The sequence below is a fragment of the Leuresthes tenuis genome, unplaced genomic scaffold (genome assembly GCF_036924035.1).
Source record: "Leuresthes tenuis unplaced genomic scaffold, fLeuTen1.0.hap1 SCAF_8, whole genome shotgun sequence".
Lineage (NCBI taxonomy): Eukaryota > Metazoa > Chordata > Actinopteri > Atheriniformes > Atherinopsidae > Leuresthes > Leuresthes tenuis.
The window spans coordinates 9,788,511-9,811,429 of NW_027325362.1; the positions used below are offsets into that span (position 1 = coordinate 9,788,511).

Consider the following 22,919-nt stretch of genomic DNA (forward strand, 5'->3'; position numbering starts at 1 on the left):
GGACTGCTGCTTACAATTCAAAGATTTCTCTTCCAACTAAAATGACCTACTTTGCGTCTGTTTACGTTTCCTTTTGATTTGCAGTGCTCATGTCTGTGGGTTGTCTTCTGTTTTGTTCTCATGTGGCGTTTGAAAAACAGAAATAGAAGCTTCACATGAAAAAGGCAGCTCTCTCATCGCCTATTAATTAGGGCAATATTCCCCACAGGGGCCTTTTTCCATAAGCAAAATAAACTTCTCATATAGTTAGAGTGCTGTAATTCAGACAATAGTTTGTGGAAGAAGGAAATACTGTTGGTGCCCTTTCTGGACACTCTAAATCTGCATGATTTCTTCTCAAGGCTGGTGGATGTGAAAACGGTTGTCACTCGTGAAAGCTGCTGTTTTACAGATCTTAGTGTAACATGGTGAAACAGCTCCCTCTGTTGCTTCTTTAACATATTGTCTGGTTTTCTGAAAGCCATAGCAAAGTGTAAAGAGTAGTCTATATTTTTAAGAGACTGTTAAAACTAAAGATCAATGTATTAGCCTTTGCTAAATAAAGCTAAAACAGATGTGAAAAACACAAATAAAATAAAGATTTACTTTATATAAATATATATATATCTTTTTTATTTTATTTTATGCTATCAGAAAACATTAATATATGGCTCTCTCAGCTCCAGTATTTAATTTTAGGGCTTAGCTTAAACACCACAAACCATGAAGCTCAAAAGCAAACTGGCAGGAGACATAAATCACATTGGACATCTAATTTACTAACTGCTCCACTCCACAATCATTTCCTGTAATTACAGCTCAACCATAAACACTGAATATTTCCTGTGTAAGACACGCAAAGGAACTGCAAGTTCAACTACAGGCATGACAGTGACATTATGATGAATTAATCAAACAGTGGAGGAGTACAGAGGAGAAAGCAGTGTGACTTTGTGTCTGCAGCAAGAGAAGGTGTGTGAATCGGACAGCGAGCACTGCTGCAGGCGGCCTGAGGCTAAGACTGAAGATGGCAGAAAGGAAGTGGTTCAAACCACTGAGGCAACATGTAAGAGTGTCAGTGCACAGCAGCCATGGGCTTCAGGCAGGAACGCTGTCAGGCTGACATTTAAGAAAGATGCTCAGAGCTTGGTTAACAAGTGGCTTAAGGTCTTACACCACTAGTGAACTCATTTTAAAACTCATTTTAAATTCCTCCCACACACACGTACACTTACAAAATCTCACACTTTTAAAGTGTTATTTTTCTTTTTTATAACTTGGATTCTTTCAGCTACAGGTGTAGGCTGTTCAAGCTTTATATTATATATAATCATCTGTTCCAGTTGAATTAAACTGAACTCAAAACAGCCTTGTTTGGACCTATAAAAAGCACAACAGTGATGGAGTTGTGTCACAGTATAGGAAACGTTAACAAACAAGAAAACGTGCTGTGTGAATGTGATGAACCTCTAAACCGAAGTTGAGCAGTAAATAGGCCTGCAGTATGGATGAAAAACAACCGAAGAAAGAGTTTGTTTTTTTCGAAGTATTCAGAGAAGCTAAACGAAAGAGGACGTTCTGTGTCTTTTCAGATCATTTTAGATTATTTTTAGATCTTGTCCAGCAACGAAAGGCTGGTGTGTGATCTGAAAAAAGCAAAGCATTTCATATTATGAACATTTAAATGGATGCACCTGCATCATGTGATCTGTCCTGTTTCCAAATCTACTTATCAGGCCTGAGACCGGGTCTCCATTTGTTGTGCTTGACAATTCAGGCTCATACAGTGGCATCTTCATACCTGAGCGGGCTCCCCGGAGCCTGAACAGCACTCTGGAGCGAAATCCGGATGCGTCACTGTAAGAGCGGAACCTGGGCAGAGGCCACAGAGAGAAACGCTTCGTCTCCGAGTAGAGGTCCCCGTCCTCTTCTTCCATGGTCGCGTCCTCCGTTAAGCCCGCCAGGAGCAGAGGAGAAGCAGAGTGAAACTTCACACGAACATCAGCAGCGGTTTGCACGCCTCCCTCCTCCTCTTCAAACTTTTCTGCGTATGTTCCCGTTTGTTTACGCCCATCCCCTCTGAGAACCAAGTCATGCAAATCAATCACTAATAGTAACTCTTAGAAATGCTTACAAAACCAGAGTGGTTATGAGTGACTGCTCGCGCCGTCCTTTGGATTTTTAACAATTTAAAAATGACCTTTTAAATAAATGTGGATTTGTAGTTGCTTGCATGAATTTGCATCGCTCGTTGCTGCAACTTTTAATCTGTTTGCATGGAAATTGCAGTTTTCTTTTGCGTTACATTTCAAGATAATGCCAAGACATTGTCTTCACTTATTGCCTTCCATGAATAAAAGAGGCTACTTTGAAGGGATCTGGATGAAGGGTGTGCCGACTGCATATTCTCTAAAAATCGTACTTGCGAAAATAAAGAAAACCTAAACTTGATCAAAAGCGATATAGGCCTTAATCGTAGCTTAGATTAGATTTGCTCCTTTTTGCTTGACAAACGTAATATTCCTCCGTGTGACTCTTCCTCATGGTGGGCCTACTGTAGCTTGCTGCACGAACGCTGGTCTTGTTGTGTGGACCATCAAAGATACAATGTCACGTTTGCTTGACAGTTATCGAAGGACCGCGACAAATTTACAAAATGTCAAAGTAAGAACATCACAGAGAACAAGCCAACTCAAGTAGCTGTAGTTTTTAAACGCTAGGTGTCGCTAAATTACCGTTTACGAAAATACTGCTCTCCTTGTTGACACCCAATACTACACTTTTACTCCAAGAGACGTTAAAAAGAGAGACGTCTCACTCTGTGCCATTTTTAGTGAACAAGAAACGTTTGGATAACCTTCTGAACTTGATCAGTGTTGATTTGTTGATGTTTACATCCAGAGCTAGTTTTCTTTTATTTGTTTTAATGCAGGCAACCAGGCTTAATCTACACTCTATGCCAGGCTGACTCAACATGTACCTTCTCATGATACCATCAAATTTATGTACTGATCTATAGATTTGAATTGATATGAGGAGGGAAGTACAAATGTTTCAGTTCTATGGTTTTATACATCAGGACACAATAAAAGAATCAGCTGGTCTTGACATATTACACAGTGTCATTATGCATTTAACAAAAACTAAGTCAAAATGCAGAAGCAATGTGTGAAAAACTGAGTAAAACCCATGATTCAGCAGCTAATAGAACTGCCTTTAGCAGCAATAGCCTTAAGTAATGTTTTATGTTTGATGTTATCAGTCTCTCCAGTCTATCAGTCTGGAGGAATCTTTTCGCCCGATATTCTCAACTTCAGTTCAGGTTTTCAGACCTTCCTGTATGCACAGCTTTCTGAAGATCCCATTGAGGGTCCTTTGCTGTGCTTAACATAAATTGTTCTGCTGCGTGACCCAGTTTAGGACAAACTTTAGCTGATAGATAGCCTTAAATTTGGCGCCACAATACTTTGGTGTACAGTTATGCAGTTCATGGTCGACAAAATGACTGCACGGTGCCCAGGTCGTGCGTCTGCAAAAACAAGCCCAAATCATCACCTCTCCACCACCGTGCTTGACAGTTGGTGTGAGGTGTTTGCTGCTGATATGCTGTGTTTGGTGTTCTCTAAACATGTGTGATACGACCAAACATCTCCACTTTAGTGTCGTCCGTTAAGAGATCATTGTTCTAAGTAGTCAAGCTAGGTAAGAGTTGAACCTCGGAGTGATCCTCTTCGCTTCAGACGATCTGCGGTCTGCACTCAGCAGTAGGACAGTTGGAGCTGTGTCCTGGATCTGCGGAGATGGGCTGAGGCACAGACGACAGACTCGACAATACTGAATCCGCGGCCGCTTACTGAGGCAGTTACAGGAGGGAAGACTTGGGTAAGTTAACCGTCTCGAGTTTAACAAAATTACGAAACCGAATAAGCAAACTTTTTTTGGTTTCATACAGTTCAAGTTTCCTCTTCACATTTTGACGTTGCTGGCTAGCAGCAGTCGCCAGTGTTAGCTGGGTTAACGTGGATGACAAAACTTATTTGCGGGCCCGGTCAGATATCAGTGAGTAGTTGCTTGTCACGACTTCGGCACTGCAATAATGCCAGCTTTAAGTGGCGTGTTTCTATCATGTTTGATGTTTTGTGAATTGCTTTGAATGTCTGCGGTGTGCTAAGCTAACCTGAACCAGAACTACCAGTTAACTTGAGGCCAGAGAGTCACAGCTGTGGGAGCTGCTAACACAAATGTGGCCAACGTGTTGGGGGTAATTTGAAGTGTCTAACGTTAGCTAACCTCAACTGTATGGATGTTATTTTTCTGCTCGGGAGACCTGTCGATTTGTCGTCTGTTGCTTGCAGCTCAGGACGTATTTTACTTTACATGGTGAGCATCCTCCTTGTGTGTCGTTATGGAAATAAAAGTGCTCCTCTGTAACTGTGCAGGCCTGTTAAACCTGCTGGTTTTATCTGCTCCATTATGGCCTGAAACTCTTTTCAGCGGAGCTAGAATCACCTGCCACTCCAACAGTTTGACCCCCTGTGTCTGAGGCCTTTCATGGAGATTATCTCATCTCCATCTGCATTTACATTTTGGTAATCTTAGTAAATGTACACCTTTGCTTATCCCTAATAGATGGTCTATGCTGAGCACATGGAGCCTTTAACACAGCTGAAGCCTTCTGTTCTGCAGCTGCTCTGACTTTTGATGAAGCAGCCACTAGTTTGAGAATGTAAAAGCAAACCACTGACTCCCCCCGCTTCTTACTGTTGGCATGTTACCTGTCCTGTACGACCAGTTTGCTGTCATATGATGGCAAACAAAGTCCTGTGGCAAAGAGTAGAGTTTACTACGGGGTGGTGTTGGAGCTATGAATAAGTTATCGATCACAGTCATAGCCCCACTTACTTCTGTCCTTTTACAGCAACATTCGCTCAAGACGCTTTTCTTTGCTTTGAGAACCCAAACTGCATGAGTGTTTGGACAGGAATCTGTTTTAAAGTATTTGTGTTGGACCAAATGAGCCTCATATCCTGTCTTCATCCATGTAGGGAAAAGTTCTGGTTGTCAAAGTACTGATATATGCAATATCAATATCGCAAAGGCATTAGGAGTTGAAACGGGACAAGCACAGGTGTGCCAGTGAGAGCTGAATTTATGCTTCAGTGGGAGATAAATTCAGAAGTTAAATGCAGCCCTTGTTAAAACCTGAGATCGACACCACGTTTATTATCATATGTGATTTCCTGTTTATATATATATAAACAAATCACATCATTGTGACAGTTTGATGTGCCGTATCACGTTATTCTAATATCATGTGACCTGTGAAGGGATCGTTTGAATGTGAAGGACTCACACAAGGATAAAGTTGGGACTCGAATATCAGTGTTTCTCATGTTCTATGCTACTGTCACGTCCACTTTTTCTTGGGTGTGTTGACCAGGAATTGGTTGCATATGAATTTGGTTGGCCTGCAGTAATCTAATTAACTCATTTTTACAATTTTATATACGCACACACTCATGCGTGTGTGTCCTAACTTAGCCTCTTTCAGCAGTTACTTGCTTAATGTGTCATTACACACTGCAACAAAAAGAAATATTCAGGAATGTTTTGAGGAGCACAAGAGAGGGTTGAAAGTGGAATATACAAATTCTCCAGATCTCAGTCCGAAACTAATCGATTCTTAACAGACTCCAACCTCTGATTCTTACAGTACTTAAAAAAAAAAAAAAAAAGAATCTGCTTGTCACGTCACAGCGCCTGATGCAACTGGACACATTCGAGGGCATGTAGAGTTCGCATCTTACCATGTCAGGTGGTTTTAATTTAGTGGTTGATCTGTGTTTACGCACTCAGACATACATTCCTGCCTCTGCAAACACTGTATCTGTGCTCCAGCAGTACAAGCCTTTAAAGCCACCAGGTTGAAAAAAAACAGTCAAATCTTCTTTTACCATGTTGTTGCCTGGGAAACTCTTGATGTGATATGAGCTATCAAAATTGCCTTTTGAATTATTGCACAAAGACCTAAATTACAGTTATCATCATGGCTTAAAAAGAGGTCAACTGGCCTCTTTTTCTCTTTTTGAAGACGTTGGAACTGCATTACTACGCATGTACATCAACTATGGGATGCATATCTCGTTCACAGTTCTTTGAAAACGTCTTTTCCATGTATTAATTTGAAAAATTCAACAGTTGGGTTTTGTTTATCAGTGTTGCTGATGCAGGCATAAAGAACGTAAAAACCAGGCATCATAGTTTCTGTCTGTTTGTTTTTTGTTCACCTTGTTGATCATTTTGTCTGTTCGTGACAGAACTGCGTGCTTGCAGCTGAACTTGAGCACAGCTCCACTTTGTTTGTGCAGTGCTCAGATAGTCGCCTTTGAGTGCTGCTCCTTTCTCATGCCTGTGTGTGAAATGGGATGACTCGGGTAGATTCAGGGGCTAACTGAGAAGCTGACGGCTCCGAGTCTGTGCGCAACAACCAGGCCTTTTGTCCCTTCTTTGCCCCCCATCCACCCACGCAGCGCTCATAATGTCGTGGAGAAAGAACGTCTTTATCTTTCGCCTTCGACAGACTCCTCTCGCTGCCATATTTGAGGCTCCGTCCAAAAAGACAACAGCTTAAACAGGCTGATGCGACAATATGCCCACAGTAACTCTGTGCCCACCCACACAGGCTTTGACATTGAGATGTTGAGATGCGAGCATTTGCACCCATAGGACGACACAGTGGTACTTCCAGTCATTTACTGTTTTACTGACAGCAGGTTTCAGGGATGTGTCTGAGGTAAGCAAGGTAAATATCACACCTTCTCTTAAGCAAAGGTCCTCGGGGTGTTTGTGTGATGTCTTTGTGCCAAACATGGCAGAGCTCAGTGGTGTCTTTTATTTTATTTATTTATTTTTTTTACGTGCTCAGCTGTAGATGGAGGGAGGGGATTGAAGGGGCTGGACAGAGGCTTGCCAAATCAGATGAGTGAGCAGTTGGGAGGAGAAAGCTCAGAAAGTGAAAAAGGAGATGACTGCAAAGGAAAGGGGGGGGGGGGTAGCAAGTGGGTTTGGAGGAGGTAGAGGAGAGAGTGACAGTGAGTGGAGTATGTGTAACAGGAAAAAAGGCTGAGAGAGAGTGGGCACGGCTGATATAAAAGGATAAAGGCGGGGTTGTGGTTTGTGTCACATGATCTGCTCGCTGGCTGTAGCCTGGTGAGCTCCAGGTGGCAGGGAGACCACAGACACAGTAGATACAGAGCGAGAGAGAGAGAGAGAAGGGAGCAAGGCTCACCACAAAGACAACTGAAATTCCTCGTTCCCTCCCTCCCGCCTCACACGTTTCTCTTTCCACTCTTTTTCTCTGTGTCCTTAAGGAATTCTTCCCAGCTCCGCTTGCCCCCGCTCCTCTTTCTCCACTCCCGGCCCCAGCAGGCCAGGGAATGTCCCGGCGGCGAGATGCCTTATGTGGATCGACAGAACCGCATCTGTGGCTTTCTGGACATTGAGGAGAATGAGAGCAGCGGCAAGTTCCTGCGCCGTTACTTCATACTGGACACACAGCAGGGGAGCTTGGTGTGGTTCATGGACAACCCACAGGTAATTACAGCGTTGTGTTAGCCTAGCACTTAGCTTTATTTTTGGAATATAGTGTAAGGAATATGACAATGTTTAAACTTGATGGAAATTGAACTATCTACAAGCAACTACTTGCAGGCTAACGTATGTTTGTTATCTGTCAAGATGATCGTCTTTGGTGCAGCTGCAGGCCACTTATAGCTACGCTGTCTCCATTCATTATGAACACAAAATTAAGTAGACTCTAAACGTTCCCCTAACCAGGCAGTCTCACGAGGATGGCAGAACTTGTAATTATGTAATTCTAGCTGACAGAACTGGGAAGCACAGGAATATCTCAGGACAAAACGGAGTGTCTGTGTTTCAGCTGCTGGCAGACATTGCTGTAAATCATTTAAAATGGGGTCAGAGGGAACTCATATTTTTTTAAAATCTAAACCCAAGATTAGCCTTTTGTCTTTTTGTCGTCTGGATGAGTCTGGGAAGGCGGTCGCTGTGTTTGCACTGACCACAGCGATCGGTGTCTGCTCTGTGACCCCTGGTGTCTCCGTTTTTTTTTGGTCAGTGGAACTCTCCTCTAAGTTGGTGCATCGTGCTGGTTTTTAAGATGCTGTGTTTGTAAGTGCGCCGTTACATGAAGTATTCATAAATGATGTAGTGTAGCAGAAAATTTAAATAATTGAGTAAGTCCCCCTCTTTTTATAGAATGAAAAAGGTTAAATTTTAATGATGTTAAATCTGGATATCCTAGTTTCAGAAGCACAGCAAGGCACTGATATCATCTATCGTGGATTTCAGCCAAAGTCTACTGTTCTTGATATTATTGACTTACTTTGCCGAGCCTTTCTTCACTCCTCATCAGATTGCATCCTGTCTCCCACTGTAACAATATCTCTGTTGCTTCCTTCTGTAGAATGCATGTTTTCCTTTTGCCATTTTCCCACAGAACCTACCTATTGGTGCGGACTGTGTTGGATCCCTCAAGCTCACCTACATCTCTAAGGTAAGCAGAATCACTGCTGCAGCTAGAACACAGTCATGTCGTGGTATTAAGTCGAACTGGGAGCCTAACAGTTGTGGGGTTTGTTCATCTCAAGGTCAGCGATGCCACTAAACTACGCCCGAAAGCGGAGTTCTGTTTTGGTAAGTAAGCACTGAATATTTTAATCTTGCTTTTGTTTATTAACATTTGAATAAATAGTTTCCATTTCTGGCATAGTTTGGCTGATAGATCTTGAGCAACAGGCTTGATATGATTAATGATATTAAACAAGCATCTAAGGTGTTAGATAAATTCACTTAAGCTTGGCAAACATCAGTGCTTTTTCGCTTAATGAGATTTCAGTTAAGCTGAGTACCCTTAATGTAACATAAGAGAGGACTGTTTACTGTCTTTGTCTGCTCCTTAAACTTGGAAATGCACTACTGTCGACAGACTTCCTTCACGCCTCACTGGACAGCCTTGTTCACCGTTGTGTGTTTAGGCAACACACAAAGAGGCAGGAGACAGCAGCAATTAATGATGGAGGTTTGGTTGACTCGGTTTAACCTTTTTGGGGATTGCTTGTGCACCTCAGGTGTGATGGTGGCACTTTCACTTGATGAAACTCGATCCTTTGACTATCTCCTTTTGTTTTTAGTTCAGTAAATCCAGAGCCTATGCAGGAAAGTTTCCGTCACATCTTCTCGTCTAATGTGAATATTAAAGATATCCTGTCTAGTTAATCTTGAAAGCCTTTGTCAAAACACTTCTCATACTGCTCATTCAAAGCAAGTCTGTTGAGCCTTTGTTGTGCCTTGTTGTTCTCTTGGTAAGGTATGGAGGCAGAATGAGGGCACGAAGTTGAAATGCCTCTGAACCAGTAGAGGTTGTTGCCACAGAGCACAATCAACATGTGTGAAAGTGATACGGTGCCATGCCACCTCTGTTTAGTCAGTGTGAGCAAACAGAGATGAGCAGTAGCTGCATAATGCAGCCTTTTTTTTTCATAGCGTGACCTCTGTGGAGAAAGGCCGTTTTACAGGTGAATTGCTAGCTTTTAAGATTAGTTATTGCCATCTAATCTTAATTTCTTTCGACTTTGGGTGTAGGCGGATGATGTAAGGTTGGGAATTTGTGGTGCTCCTGAAGCGATTGACTTTCTTTGAGCTTATCTAGCATATTAAATTAGTCATATCCAGTTCCTGCTCCACTGAAAGACTGCAGAGCATAAAACTCAAAGTGCGTCCAAAGGCTCGCTTTCATTAAAGTCATAACTGGTTATTTTCTCTGCTAAATTTTTTGCTGCTACATAATAATTTGACTGCAGACTCTGAGACGCTGCCACGACAACATAAGTAATGTATGGGAGCTTGAAGAAGTGCGAGGGGAAGTCTGCTTTGCCAAATGTACAAACTGGTGTAAAAAAAGATTTGTACAAGTTTTGAACCTTTAGAAAAAAAATTGTCGGCCCACTTAATGCACACTGCCATGCGCAGGAAGAAGGCCTGTTTGGTGTGCTGTTGAGAACTTGTTGTTCGAATTTAGCAACGTTTCGTAGCACTTTAACAGCAGCGGAAAAAAACGAACAACCTTTTGAGCAACTTCAATCAGGCGACTTTCTGTGGCAGATCATTGACAGACGTCTCTCTGCTGCAGGAGCAGAGACTGAAGATATTTAACCCAGACTGTAACGATCATAACACCACTTAGGAGCAGCTTATTGGCTGTCGCGATGGACTCGGCTGCTGTGTGTTCAGTGAGTGGCTGAGAGGGCAGAAATAGCACGACAGTGACATCATGAATGTGAGGAGACAGAGAAAAGATTGATATTCTTTCGCATCCTATGTAATGATGCGCAGCAGCTACACATATATGTGTGCATTTGGCTGAAAAGTATGGGAGTATAATTGAGTTTCTGCAAGAACCTTTTAAAGGCTCCAAATTAGGTTTTGCTTTAGTTGTTGGCTCAGGTTGTTTTCCACTCTGCTTCTCTCTTTTGACACCCAGTGGCTTCCTTAGGTTATATTTTGCACCTTTTAAGGATGGCCAGGTCTTTAGAAAAGTTTTAGATGATGCAGAAATTCAGACTGCAGCGAGAAAAAGAAAATGCTAAACTCATCAGTTGTTGATAGTTGTACGGATTGCACCTTTTGAGATCAATTTCAATTGCGATCTGAATTGCATTATTTGAGTTCAAATCTAATTCATACTGAAATTTATTGTTGGATCAACCTCTTTGGTTACCATTAATGACATATTTTGGGGCTAGAAGTAATATAGTAACTACATACGTTACACAAACAACCTGACTGGGTGATTCTGGCTTCTTAAAATTCTTCCCTTCTTTTAACAAACTTCTTTCTTTACTTAAAGTGTATCTGGATCCGTCATCGTCTTCACATCCTTTGTGGGCAAGATGGACGTGTAAAATTGTGCATAGATAAGACCCAGTTTATTTAGGAATAAACATCCATCCCTGTTATTGTTTACATGCCCCTCTCCTCCTTTTCCATCCAATTCAATCACAGGAAATACTCGTGTGTGTGTGTGAGTGTGTGTGACAAGAAGTTGACCACCGTCGCTCTGTGTGTGTACGTATTGTCTGGCTGTGCGTACGCCAGTTGCCTTGTTGAGATTTCAACAGGATGCCGGCATCCTAATCGGAACCTGATTCTGAGATGCATGAGGTTATTTTTAAAATACCATTTGTGCGCCACATGTTTCACCGATATCTATGAATCCTTTCGTTGGACCTCTTCCTGCATGTAGCAGCTCAAGAAGGAAGTATTCACTCAAGTTAGCCCGTGGTCGTCACCTTTACTGATTCTTTTATTGTGAGTTCTGTGTAATGGGAGGAATCAGGAGGATTTGTATGAACTTTGGTGCTCGACTGCACTTCCCAGCAGCTCATATTGTTTTGTACTGTGTGACTGAGTCACATCTGATGGCCTCTCTCCCAAATTTGCCATTCCAGTGCCCAAGAGACCACTGCACTTTCCCAACAATCAACCTCTCCCACGTACAGTGGACACATTTGTTCTCATTTAGATGACCTGCTGAAGATAATTGAACGGTTTTAACTTTTCACAAAGATTTATTTACCAGGAAGTGGGGGTGGGGAGGGGTAAAGAGCTCTCGCATGTGTCTCAGAGCTGTACCAAACACGCATAACTAGGATGAATGATCTTCATTGTGCCACAGAGTTTGCCTTTTGCCTTTTACAGCTCGCCCTCGACAGCTATACCAGTCCAGCTTTAATGTAATTTATTGCCATGGTGTTGAAAGGAAACAGAAGATACAAAGACGGCTTGAACAGCAGAGCTGAAGGATTTACGGTGGAGAGAATGAGAGACAGGAGTTCTCTCAGCTCCTAAATGCTGATCCACAGCTAATCAGCATTTGACCCAAAAAATTGTGTGTGATTTAAAATGTGTTCTGCTGATTTTTTCATAGCGGTGTTAAAACTTGTGAGCATATTTGGCTTTTACTAGCTGTGAGCCTTTCTTTTTTTCCTCCATCATAATTTGAGCTGGGGAGGTAATGGCAGCTGAGCCTGGCTGGGGCATCATGCTGGCAGTGTGTGGGTAGAATCCCTCAGCTCAGTCGGGTTTCATTTCCAGAAAGAATTCAATTCAGCCGCTGTGTTCTGAGACTTATTCTATTTTGTATACAAGAAAGGCCAAAATCCAGTTGAAGCACCTCATCTTTGTGCTTTTAGTTCATACTTTCATGTGAGTCACATTATAAAACAGAGCGACTCAGATGATGTGTTGGAGTAAATGCAGTCAAGCTGTGACAGAAGAGGCCTGAATATGGTTTCACTCTTTCTCTTGTTCCCACTCCTGTTTTTATGACCCGTTAGTCATCAATGCTGGGATGAGGAAGTTCTTCCTGCAGGCCAATGATCAGCAGGACCTTGTGGACTGGGTGGATGCTCTCAATAAAGCCACCAAGATCACTGTGAGTCAAACACACACACAAGACACACGCTTTATCAGCTGTGCTAAGCACTTCATTTTGACTCATATTTTGTGACTTGGAAAAACTTTTTTTTTCCGCCTCCGTTTAAACTGAATGAGAGGACTGTCAAGGAATTAGATAGAAGTGAGTCAGAGCATGACTAACAGGATGCTGTATTGTCATACTGAGTTCTAGGATAAAGGATTGTTTCCATTGTTCTCCATGAAGCCTTTGCTGTGCAGATAGGAAATGGATATAAAACATGTTACAGGCTCGGCAGCATCTGCACATGCAAATTCACATACTACTGTGGAGAAAATTGGTTTTTGTTTGACCTGCAGCTGACCACCACAAAGCACCTTCCTGTACATTGTTTGTGTGTCTTCCCACTTATCAGGTGTGGGCTTTTTCTTTTCTTTTTTATTCCTAAGGTGCCAAAGTTGTCTGACGGCCAGCAGAACTCAGAAAACCAGAAGGCTTTACCAGATGTCGTAGGGCCCAAAAAACAAGTCTCCTATAGGACCGAAATAATTGGCGGAGTGCCCATTGTTACCCAGACACAGGTAGACACGCACTGAGCCACACACTGTACTTATGTGCGTGCACATTAGTACACTTAGAAATCTGTAACAGGTTTGAAAATGTGTTATCTGAAGTTCCTCTCAGGGGAAACACAAGCAGCAACATACCTCATATGGATATGAAATGAGGAGTCTGGCTTCACAGTTTCTATGAAATGGTTAAGCAGAGCACCGCAGAAGCCACGCCCCTCCAGAAAAAATCGCCTCCACTGGACTGCGCAGGGCCTCTAGTCAGCATTAGTTTTGCAGAAATTCAAAACTTTTCACTGAATGCGAAATTAGTATAAATCCCCGCTTTTTCCAGAATATGACAAAATCCAAATTACCATGAAGAATTCTGGGGAAAAAAGTGTTGCCAGGCCACATACTGGGTTATTGATACTGAATAGTGATTCCACAAGGAAATTAATTTTTAAACAATATCACAAATGTGCACGGGGTAAATCTATCTTTTCATGGCAGTAGGCATATTTTCCAAAATTACTTGACCTTTTTCTTCTAGTTCAATTTGGAATGGATTGTGGTTGCTTAATTTTGTTAGTGTCAAAATAGACTTTTAATTCCAATATTTTCTTCACCATCCAGCATGAAGGTGGTGATGGTGCAGAGAGGGTGGAGCGGGAGGCCATGCAGCGTTCCCACAGCCAGCTGCCATACTTTCTTGGCAGGCCGGCTCAGGAGCACTCTGTCATCAAGTCAGGCTACTGCGTCAAGCAGGGAGCCGTGGTGAGAGTCTTCCACTGTCTTAAGTCTCTTTCACATGTACCTTTTCAAGCCAGGACTGATGAGCATCGTGTTATGTGTGAAAGTACAGAGGCGGAACGGGGGGGTTGCAGTCAGTCCGCTGCTGATACGCCTCTGAGCCAGCAGGGAAGGTAGCAAATGAGGCGAAACGGGCCCGCCTTGTGTGTGCTTCCACACATTAAGTTGTGGAACACGGCACTCTTAATTTGTGGTGCTGTCGTTACTCGGCTGATTCTGCGACACCGGCTTGATGTGTGCAAGGACACGGCAATGCGGGGCAGATCCTTCTTTGTTTGGTATGTGCGTGTTACAGGGAGGGACAGCGGTGGTTTAACGAGGATGTCTGCTTTTTGGTGCTTATAAGGCGCAACCAATGTGTGAAACGGGCTTTTGTTTTCGGGCTGGCTTAGCTGATTTCATTACTTATTCAAGGTGTTAGAAAAGGGCTTCTTTCTGAGCAATACACTCCAAGATTGACTATGCAACATTATTATAATCGATCTAAAGTTACAGCGTAAAGCGAACAAAGTTGAAAAAATGAGCTGCGCTGTCAAGTCTTTTGACTTGTTTAAATTTGTCGGTAAGAAAGAAGAAAATGTGACCTGCCCAGTGTGCACAATTGTATGCTTTGAATGTCTCCAAGATTAATGGGTTTACCTCTCTGTTAAAGGTGAGATTTGAATATGATATATAGAAACTTTAAAATATATGAATATCTCGATCATTGAGCAAAGTGGCAGCTGTGATCATTCTTATTATTCCTGGAAACTGCACAAAAGGTCTTCATATAGTTTCCTTTTTCTCCACAGATGAGGAACTGGAAGCGGCGATATTTCCTTCTGGAGGAAAATTCAATGAGTTACTTCAAGTCCGATTTGGTAATTAAACTTAAATAAGTCACACAAATACATTTTTATTTATAATACATGTGATTTTCCTTCCATCCCGCTGTGTAAGGCAGAGCAATGGCTCTCACAGTCCCAAGTTCCAGCTTGTTTTATCCACAGTCTGTGGAATTCACTGCCTTCACCTAACATGTCCCCTCATGCCCTACTCCCGCCGTCACACACACACACACACACACACACACACACACACACACACGTACACGCTGTCCTCAGGACAACACTGCACATCCCATACGCTGTCCTTGTCAGGGTCTGCCCCTATTTGACCATTTTATCTGTGTATTTGGCTATCAACAGGCCCCAAGGACACACACTCTGTCTGCCGGGTCAAGAAAAGTTACAGCAGTCAGGGTTGGAAGTCCGCTACTTCCAGGAGTGTTTTTCCTCTTTATGTGAAACAGAAAACAAACTCCGACTCATTGTAGAAAGTGTCCTTGAAAATGAATGACATACCTACAAATAATAATGTTTACCCTCTGTTATGAGCTGTGTTTTCTTGCCTTCAGGAGAAGGAGCCCCTGAGAATGATCCCACTAAAGGAAGTTCACAAAGTCCAGGAGTGCAAACAGAGGTATTTAACATGTCCGGACATTTTCCCATTGTACAAAAAATGTCTTTGTGTTTGATGAGGATAGATTTAGATTGGCTATAGATAAGATAAATATGATTCAACTTGTTTTCTGCCTTCTTGCAGTGACATTATGATGAGAGATAATCTGTTTGAAGTCGTCACCACATCAAGAACATTTTATATCCAGGTACGTTTTCTGTCATGAAAGGAACGAAGCTTATTCCCAAAGCTCTTCCACAGAGCTCTGCCAGATGTTGCTACGTGTCACGATTTCTTTTCTTTACTATCTGCAGGTTTCCCCTCCCATCATTCGCCTTCTCATTGTTTCATTTTCCACACTCTGTTCCTGCTGTCATTTTCTGTTTTTTTTTTTGTTGTTTTTTTTCCCTGCCTCCACTAGGCGGACAGTCCAGAGGACATGCACAGCTGGATCAAGGCTGTTTCAGGGGCCATTGTGGCTCAGCGGGGGCCCGGGAGGTCAGCTGCCACAGTATGTATCTTGCACGACAGTACGGTACCAAGTAGATTTAACTTTTACTTTAGCTATTTCTTAGACTATAAGACCTTTTTTTTGTTCTAGCACAAGCAGAACCTGGGATATGTGGAGTGACATCTAGTGGTGGGAAGAGTTATGACGATGCATAAGACTCATTTGTGTTTTTCACTCAAGTCATTTGTTCATTATTTACTGTTTCTTCTTCTCCCAGGAGCTCAGTCGGCTTTATGGGGAATCATTTTTGACATCTCAGTCAGATGTAAAGTATCAGAGACAATGGAATTGGATGAATTTTCCTATCACTATCTTCTTTCTGTATTTCTGTAATATTAGTTAGGGGTTCTACAGTCCAAAAAACAAGAGAGCTTGGGCTCTAAATTGTGCTCTGTGGAGAGCACACCACTAACTCCTGATCAGTGGACTGGAACAGAGAAATGTGAAAAGAAGCATCATTTGCTGCTTGAAAAACACTGATATCATGTCATTTAATAGGCAGATTTCACAGTATAGGCCTTGAACTCAGAACAACCTATCTTCCTCATCTCTCCACATCACCACCCACCAACAAAATACAGATTTTCTTACTCCACGTTTTTGGACTTTTATGTATATTAGGCAATCGACAGATGTCCGTAAAGAAGAGGGAGGCAGACAGATGCAGAGTAACATGTACCTCAGATCTTCAGCTGGAGACAATTGATCTTCAGCTCTCAGCAGTAAATGAGATTCTATAAATTGTGCAACTTGATAACTTCTGTCAGCAGGCTACATTCAGAAAAAAATAAGCAATTAAACCTTGAAGGAGAGAAGGGAAGTGAACCGCTTCCACAGTCCTTGCTGCAGAGGAAAGACTGGGATCATTCACTGCACAGCATCTGTCTCTACGTCTCCCTCTGTGGCCTCCTGTGTCCTTCTCACTCTCTTGGTTGTTTTCCCTCTCTGATGCCGTTACTTTCTATCCTTCTCTTTCTTTTCTTGATTTTTTTTCTTTTTATTTTTTAAATTGAAAAAGATTTTCCACTTCCTCTCCACCTTCTATTGTCCCGGTGGAAAACGGCCCATCTGCTCTAATCCTGCTTTGCACTGTGTTGTTGCAGATGCGGCAGGCCAGACGGCTGTCGAACCCCTGTATACAGAGGTATACGTCTCGAATCGGGGAGTGCAGCAGCACGTATGTCAGCTCGTCTAAATCCCCCTTATAAACTATAAGTTCACCTTTTCAGTACTTTTTTTTCCTCTCACTGGCTGGCCCTTTCGGTTTAGACATTATGAGAGCAGATCAGATATGACTTCACATCTGATGCTGTTTGTTTTTGTTTTTTTTTTCCTTTTTATGCTAAGTACCAACCACATCCCAAGTCTGGCATTGATAACCCAACAGGCCCTCTTCCCTTCACGCCCTCATCCTCGCTGCTTCTCTTATTTACCTGCCTTCCTCTTTTGCTTTTCTTTTGCTAAACATAAAGCTCAACTGTTAAGTTCAGGTCTGTTGCATTCAAATTTGCTACTGAACAGATCCACATCGGGAGAAGGACTCCACTAAATGTCCTTTGAGACTGGCATTGAGATGTCTGTATACATAGTTACAAATAGTATACAAATATAGACTAAATTAAATGCTCTTAATTTACCACAAAAGGAGTCAGTCAGATGTGATGTAATCTAGATACACAGTTAGATTTTTAATATCTGTGTTGTTTTTTTTTTAAAAATTCATTTATAAAGTAGATCATTTGTCTCTACTGTGCAACATGGAAGCTCTGCGTATCAACAATAAAATCATCACACCACACCATAAGAACACTTGGTTACCAGAGGAAATGCTAAATTAGTTTAGAAATACTTCAGCCGCAGAAAGGATGATGTCAACCAAACGCTGGTGCCTGGTCAAGGTGTCTCGCACAACCAAAAATAACTGATTCGTCTCTGCGACCAAAAAAATAAAAGAAGTGGGGGAAAAAACATTTTCAACGATATAAAGATGGGTTATGGTGAGACAAGTTAAGCACTCCCCTTGAAAAGCACCCAAATCGCTCTCGAGCGATTCCTTCTATGAAGAAATATTTCACTCGCTTTTTTTTTTTTTTGCATTGCCGCTTTTTTTTCCAGCATCACTCAGCCGTAGTCATGAATTTTACAGCTGACGGTGTGCTTCTCTCGCACACGTTAGCTGCCTGCACAGGTAGGATGACTCAAATCAAGCATACCTCTTTACAGTGCTTAAGGAATTAGATTTTTGCCCAGATACAAGACCATTGTGAACATTTGGAATATGACCAATCTCAGCTTGCAATCCCTTCACGTGTGTTCCTTCCACCTGTTTCCACCATTAGTGATGATGTCTAAGTGCAAACATGGAAACATACATGTCAAATCCATCCACAAACGCAAAGCAATCTGGCTGCATGATCTGTCCAACCAGCTTAGCAACGAATACTTTACTGTTCCTATCTTTGTCTTTTTTGCTGTCTTTCACACCTTGTTTCTCCTCCCTTCCGTGCCCTCTTCTCTCTGCAGTCTGCTGCAGCTGTGTACCTGTCTTAGATGTGTGACATCCTGCTTGTCTCTCCTCTTCCCTCCTGTTCGCTGCCTGTATGTTTTCTTTCCTCTTTCTCATATACATGACAATAAGATACTTGTTTCTGTGTTGACACCTGATATCTTTGTGTGCTAAATGTTAAACTCTCTCACAGCTTTATAATGAGCTCACTTGTGCTGAATCCACACGTCCAGAGTCAAAAATGATGGGTTTTCAAGAGCTTATTTGGTGTACAAGGGGCTAATGGAACAGCATCTGCATTATGTGGTGATATCTGTTATCTTATGTTTCTTTAAGTGTAACTGGAGCTTGATTTTTGGTCGTTTGGATTTAACATGTGCAATGCATCTTTTAATGTACATGTTGCTCATATTTAGGTTTTTAAACATATATGAGTCATATTCCTAAATCTTCTGGTTTAAATGACTATTTAGGTGATCAGAATTCAAACAGCCCTGCAAAGTGACACCGTGCAACTGCAGCATCTCGTCGGAGAATCTCTGTTTCAGAATATAGAAGCTTTGTGGTGTCTGATGCCTGCCCAGCAGTGTCTGGTGCTTTGTAGCTGCCATGTTTGTCTAACCCAGGTTTCACCTGTTGCTCTGTGGCTGCCCATCCTTTGCTGTCACTGTCTCTACTGTGAGTTTCTCTTTCTTCTTCTGCCTCTGTTTTTTTTCCAGAGACTGAAATCTGAAAATGAAAAGCTGTGAAATAATGAGCAACAACCACTGCTTCCAAAGGCGCTCTGTCTGAACTTCCACTTCAACCTGTTGTGACTACCAAAACTAAAACCTGTTGACACCACTATTCCTGCTACCTCTACTACTTCTACTACTACTACTACAACCATCTCCACTCTCTAGCAATGCTTCATTCTTCAGCTTCTACAACCTTCAAGTTGCATGAGGCTCCACATGCTGGTGCTAATTTCAAGTCTGTAACTCCCCTAACTGTAACTCCCCTTCTCATATAAACTACACCCATCAGGATTTGACTTTTCCCGCTAACGCCAGCTTGTCTCCCTCATTCTCGCTCTCTCTGTGTCCTCCTGCTGTCTTTGTTGCAGGACCACAGCAGCCGCTCCACTTTCTACCGCAGCCCCGCGGGTCCCCCCGTCCCTCGCTCGCCCATATCTGCCATGCCACCATGCTACCCAGAGTGGGGCGCTGCTGTCACGTGCGGCGCACGCTCGCAGCCTGGCGTGGGACAGCGAGCACTTCATGAGCCTGCTGCCACGCCCCAGTCACAGCCACACGCCAGCACGCCTGTCCCTGCAGGAGACACGCCTGGCAAAGTGACCTGCCAACTTCCCGTGACCACGATCACTAACTCGGAGGAGTCGCCGTGGCGACGGCGGAGCAGCTTTGAGCCCCACATGCCCGAAACCCCCATGGACTTAGATGATGCTGATCTACCAGTGAGTGAGGTGTGACCTACTTAACTGGACTTAAATGTTCTATCCTGGACGGATAAAGAGGAAACTCTGTGATCTGGGCTTTAGTTTTCTAAACAAAGCTCGATCACAAACTCATCTTTGGAGTTCCTCCATCTGAGTGCAAGAGAAACAAGTTGGGTCACCTCTGAACTGCACTCATGTGCCAAAGACGACCCAGACTTCCCCCTCACCCCTCTGCCTGCCTGCTGTCGCAGTTAGAATGGCACAGTTATTTACTAAGTGTTGGTGTTGTCAAAACAAAACTACATATTTTACTTAACTTGTTCAGAATTAAACAGCAGAGCTGTATTTTAACGCATACAGGCACAGTGATTTTTGTAAGCCACTTTGTGCCGGGGGGAAAAAAAAAAAGGGATGTGGGCTAAAACCTGAATAATCAACCAGTACTAGACTGTATGGTCCTTTCATACACTCATTATTGTAACACTGGATAAAACCGCAAGAAGAAAATATACAGACTCAATGTTTTGCTGCCGCATTTATTCCATTTTTGTAACGCTACCACTTGTTTTTATTCATTTCTTGGAAGGGGTTAAGATCAGTTATGTCCTCAATTAACTTTTTGTTCACAGAGTAAACTTTTACGTGTAAATCTACCAGGAATAGCTTTTACAGGTAAGCCACCTCTGGCTGTTGAGTAAGAGGGACTGCAAATGTTTGAGGTGTAAAAGCATGTGCGTCGCCTCTCACCGTGAAGCAGCCTCCTGGCCAACGGCATTTCAGCGAGATGTTTAGTGGACTCGCGATGTATTGGCAGCAGCATTTTAAGTAAACGCGACAAATGTAAAGGGGTGTACTTCTATGCATTTTGTAGTTTCTGAGAAAAACACGAGAACGCAGGGTCAGCCGCCGATTGGTCCTGACACAGAAGTATGGACACGATGATTAGTCACTCCCGTTGCATGCGAACATTTATAGACTCTACAGGTGGTCGTTCGGCTTTTAGTTTATTCTTTTAATTATTATTATCTACAGATGTTCTGGTTGTTGTGAGTTTGCAGAGTAGAAACAGGTTTATTTTTATGCTTTTAGACCTGTCCTGTTCCTGTTCTTTTGAATTTGTGTCGTCAGTCCAATTCTTGGCAGCTGCCTCATGGTGTAATCTAAAAGTGTCCCATTTTAAGCCTGCTAAATAATACACACTAATCTGTTTCTGTTTTAAGTGCCTGTCTTATTTCAGTCTGAGAGTGTCTACCTATTTCAGTCCCTTTTCAGTCTGGTGTAATTGGTTTGAATTGTCTATTTATTATGTGGATGACTTGAAAGAAATAAACACTGAAAATGTGTGAGAGTTGTGCTTATCTGTGTCGGAACGACACGACCAGTCTGGGGTGGAACTCGAGAAGTTTCCAGTGTCTGTAAAGAAGGAAATTGTGCAGCATTCATTGCTTGATTTGACTCTGCACTAACTGATCAAATCCTCCTATGCCCTCTTGTGGTGAGCAAAATCTTTTCCACTCAGATTCCCTTTCATTAAGATGTCATTGTGCTCCATAAACCAGTAGTTTGGGATTCAACAGTGAAAGGCTGATTCACTTTCCAAAATGGCAGTTCTGGCTGGGCAAAATATATTGCACGAGAAGGAAAATGTTTAAAAATCAGTAAAAAAAATAAAAAAACAACAAATAATGCAATAAAGCTGCACGGCGCAGAGCTTTATGTCCCAGTGGGAAAATGGGATGCATCATGAAACAATTGCTTGAACATACAGTGAAAACTGAACTTACTTCTAATTCTCTGAGTACAAAATGAACCACAACAAGACCAAACCACATCAATCTAAATAAATTCACTGTGTCAAATGTTTAAAAAAAAAAAAAAGCAACCGAATATAGCTGTAGAAGTATGTGCATCTTAAGTAAAAGCAGCAGTTTAACAGCAAATGTACTGAAAAGATTCTGTAATTAAAAGGGCTTAAAGGCATTAATAACGCAAAAGTAACTCCCTGCAAATCTTACACCATCGAATAGGTTTTAATACTTATGAATTCAAGTAGAAGTATGTTTAACTTTGTTTTTCACATGTTTCTTATATTTGTAATCCTGCGCAGTGTCTGAGAGTTAAATTTTAATCTACAACTACAGCAAATAGACGTAAAACAGGATCTATTTCCCCATCTGACCTGTGGCATACAACCAGAAATCGGTAAAGTGAAGCACAAGTATCTCGCTTTAAATGAGTAGTTTCCCATTATTTGCATTCTACATCGCACTACATAATGCAAACAACCGCTATGCATTTTGTGCCTGAAACTGTGCACAGATGGATTTACAGTGAGATCATGAAGCAACGCTGAGTATTCAAAGCCTCTTTAAGAAGCACATTCTGGGCTTCGGACTTCAGCTCATTGTGGACACTACAGAGCTGATAAGGACCGTGTGAAGCTGTTGGAAAACAGCATATACAGCTGGATGTGATCTCGGAGCAGGAGCCTGTGGATTTGTCCTCACACTCTCAGCACATTACTGGAGGCTGCTAGACTTTAGTGTGGTTTCAGACACTGAGCTGAAGTCCCTCTTTGGCCCTTCAAGATCTTCGCTCACAGCCGAGGCGAGATCACACAGACCTCAGCGGCATCCATCCTCGGCTGCGTTGCTGCCCTCGGTTTGAGAATGGGTGTTCCTTACACATGAGGTTGTTTTCATCTGCAGATTTTCCCACCGATTCTCACCAGTGTAGTCCTACAAAAAGAGACGTTGTTGATACTCGTAATGTCTTACTGGTGCTGTGAGCTTCATTCATTTTTACATCAGCCAACAATGTGTGATGTCATTTATTGAATATATAGACGTAACTTGTTTTTCCCTTCAAATAAATACCCTTTCATTTAGGTAAAAAAAAATTCTGGGTCATATTCAACATTGTATACACTCTGCTTTCTGTGCTGCCCCCAGCACCCCATCCCTTTATGCCCCTGTCTAATTGCCTTTTAGATACAGAATCTTGTGTTACCCTGACCTCTGGCACACCACAGGTTGTCTTGTCCCTCAAGTCCCTCTCTGCCATTCCTCCTCCAGGAGTCATTCAAACAACCCTGTGCCCACAATCAATCTCGTTGTGTTGAGCCGTTTTATGACACCGATTTACTGCTGTAGAGTTTATTACTCATGGAGCTCAGCACAGACTGAATC

General features: G+C 42.4%; 2 protein-coding genes across 8 annotated transcripts in view; one reads left to right on the forward strand and one right to left on the reverse strand.

Annotated features, from left to right (window-relative positions):
• The window catches only part of phactr2 (phosphatase and actin regulator 2), a 42,893-nt gene extending 40,919 nt beyond the window's left edge, over positions 1 to 1,974 (reverse strand). Inside the window, exon 1 of one of the 2 annotated variants that reach the window (XM_072390768.1) lies at positions 1,781 to 1,974. In XM_072390768.1, coding sequence (XP_072246869.1) covers positions 1,781 to 1,916 — 136 coding nt within the window. In that variant the 5' untranslated portion in view covers positions 1,917 to 1,974. The remainder of the gene's footprint in view (positions 1 to 1,780) is intronic. The other variant, XM_072390771.1, reaches the window with a different exon arrangement.
• Positions 1,975 to 3,731: 1,757 nt separating this feature from the next.
• Positions 3,732 to 21,072, forward strand: LOC140312896 (pleckstrin homology domain-containing family A member 1-like). 6 transcript variants are annotated; one of them, XR_011917011.1, is made up of 15 exons: positions 3,732 to 3,861; positions 7,350 to 7,572; positions 8,498 to 8,554; positions 8,649 to 8,694; positions 12,396 to 12,493; positions 12,925 to 13,056; positions 13,660 to 13,800; positions 14,628 to 14,696; positions 15,233 to 15,297; positions 15,421 to 15,484; positions 15,698 to 15,787; positions 16,891 to 16,964; positions 18,311 to 18,385; positions 19,013 to 19,252; positions 19,399 to 19,487. XR_011917011.1 is itself a non-coding variant. In XM_072390776.1 (14 exons), exons 2-14 carry the CDS (start codon positions 7,432 to 7,434, stop codon positions 19,628 to 19,630), a joined length of 1,284 nt encoding a protein of 427 aa, XP_072246877.1. In that variant the 5' UTR covers positions 3,732 to 3,861; positions 7,350 to 7,431; the 3' UTR covers positions 19,631 to 19,719. The 6 variants fall into 6 exon arrangements, 3 of the variants coding, with proteins under 3 accessions (XP_072246877.1, XP_072246879.1, XP_072246878.1); XM_072390776.1 differs by lacking the exon at positions 19,013 to 19,252 and having other exon boundaries at positions 19,399 to 19,719; XR_011917012.1 differs by lacking the exon at positions 18,311 to 18,385 and having other exon boundaries at positions 3,733 to 3,861.
• Positions 21,073 to 22,919: the final 1,847 nt, after the last annotated feature.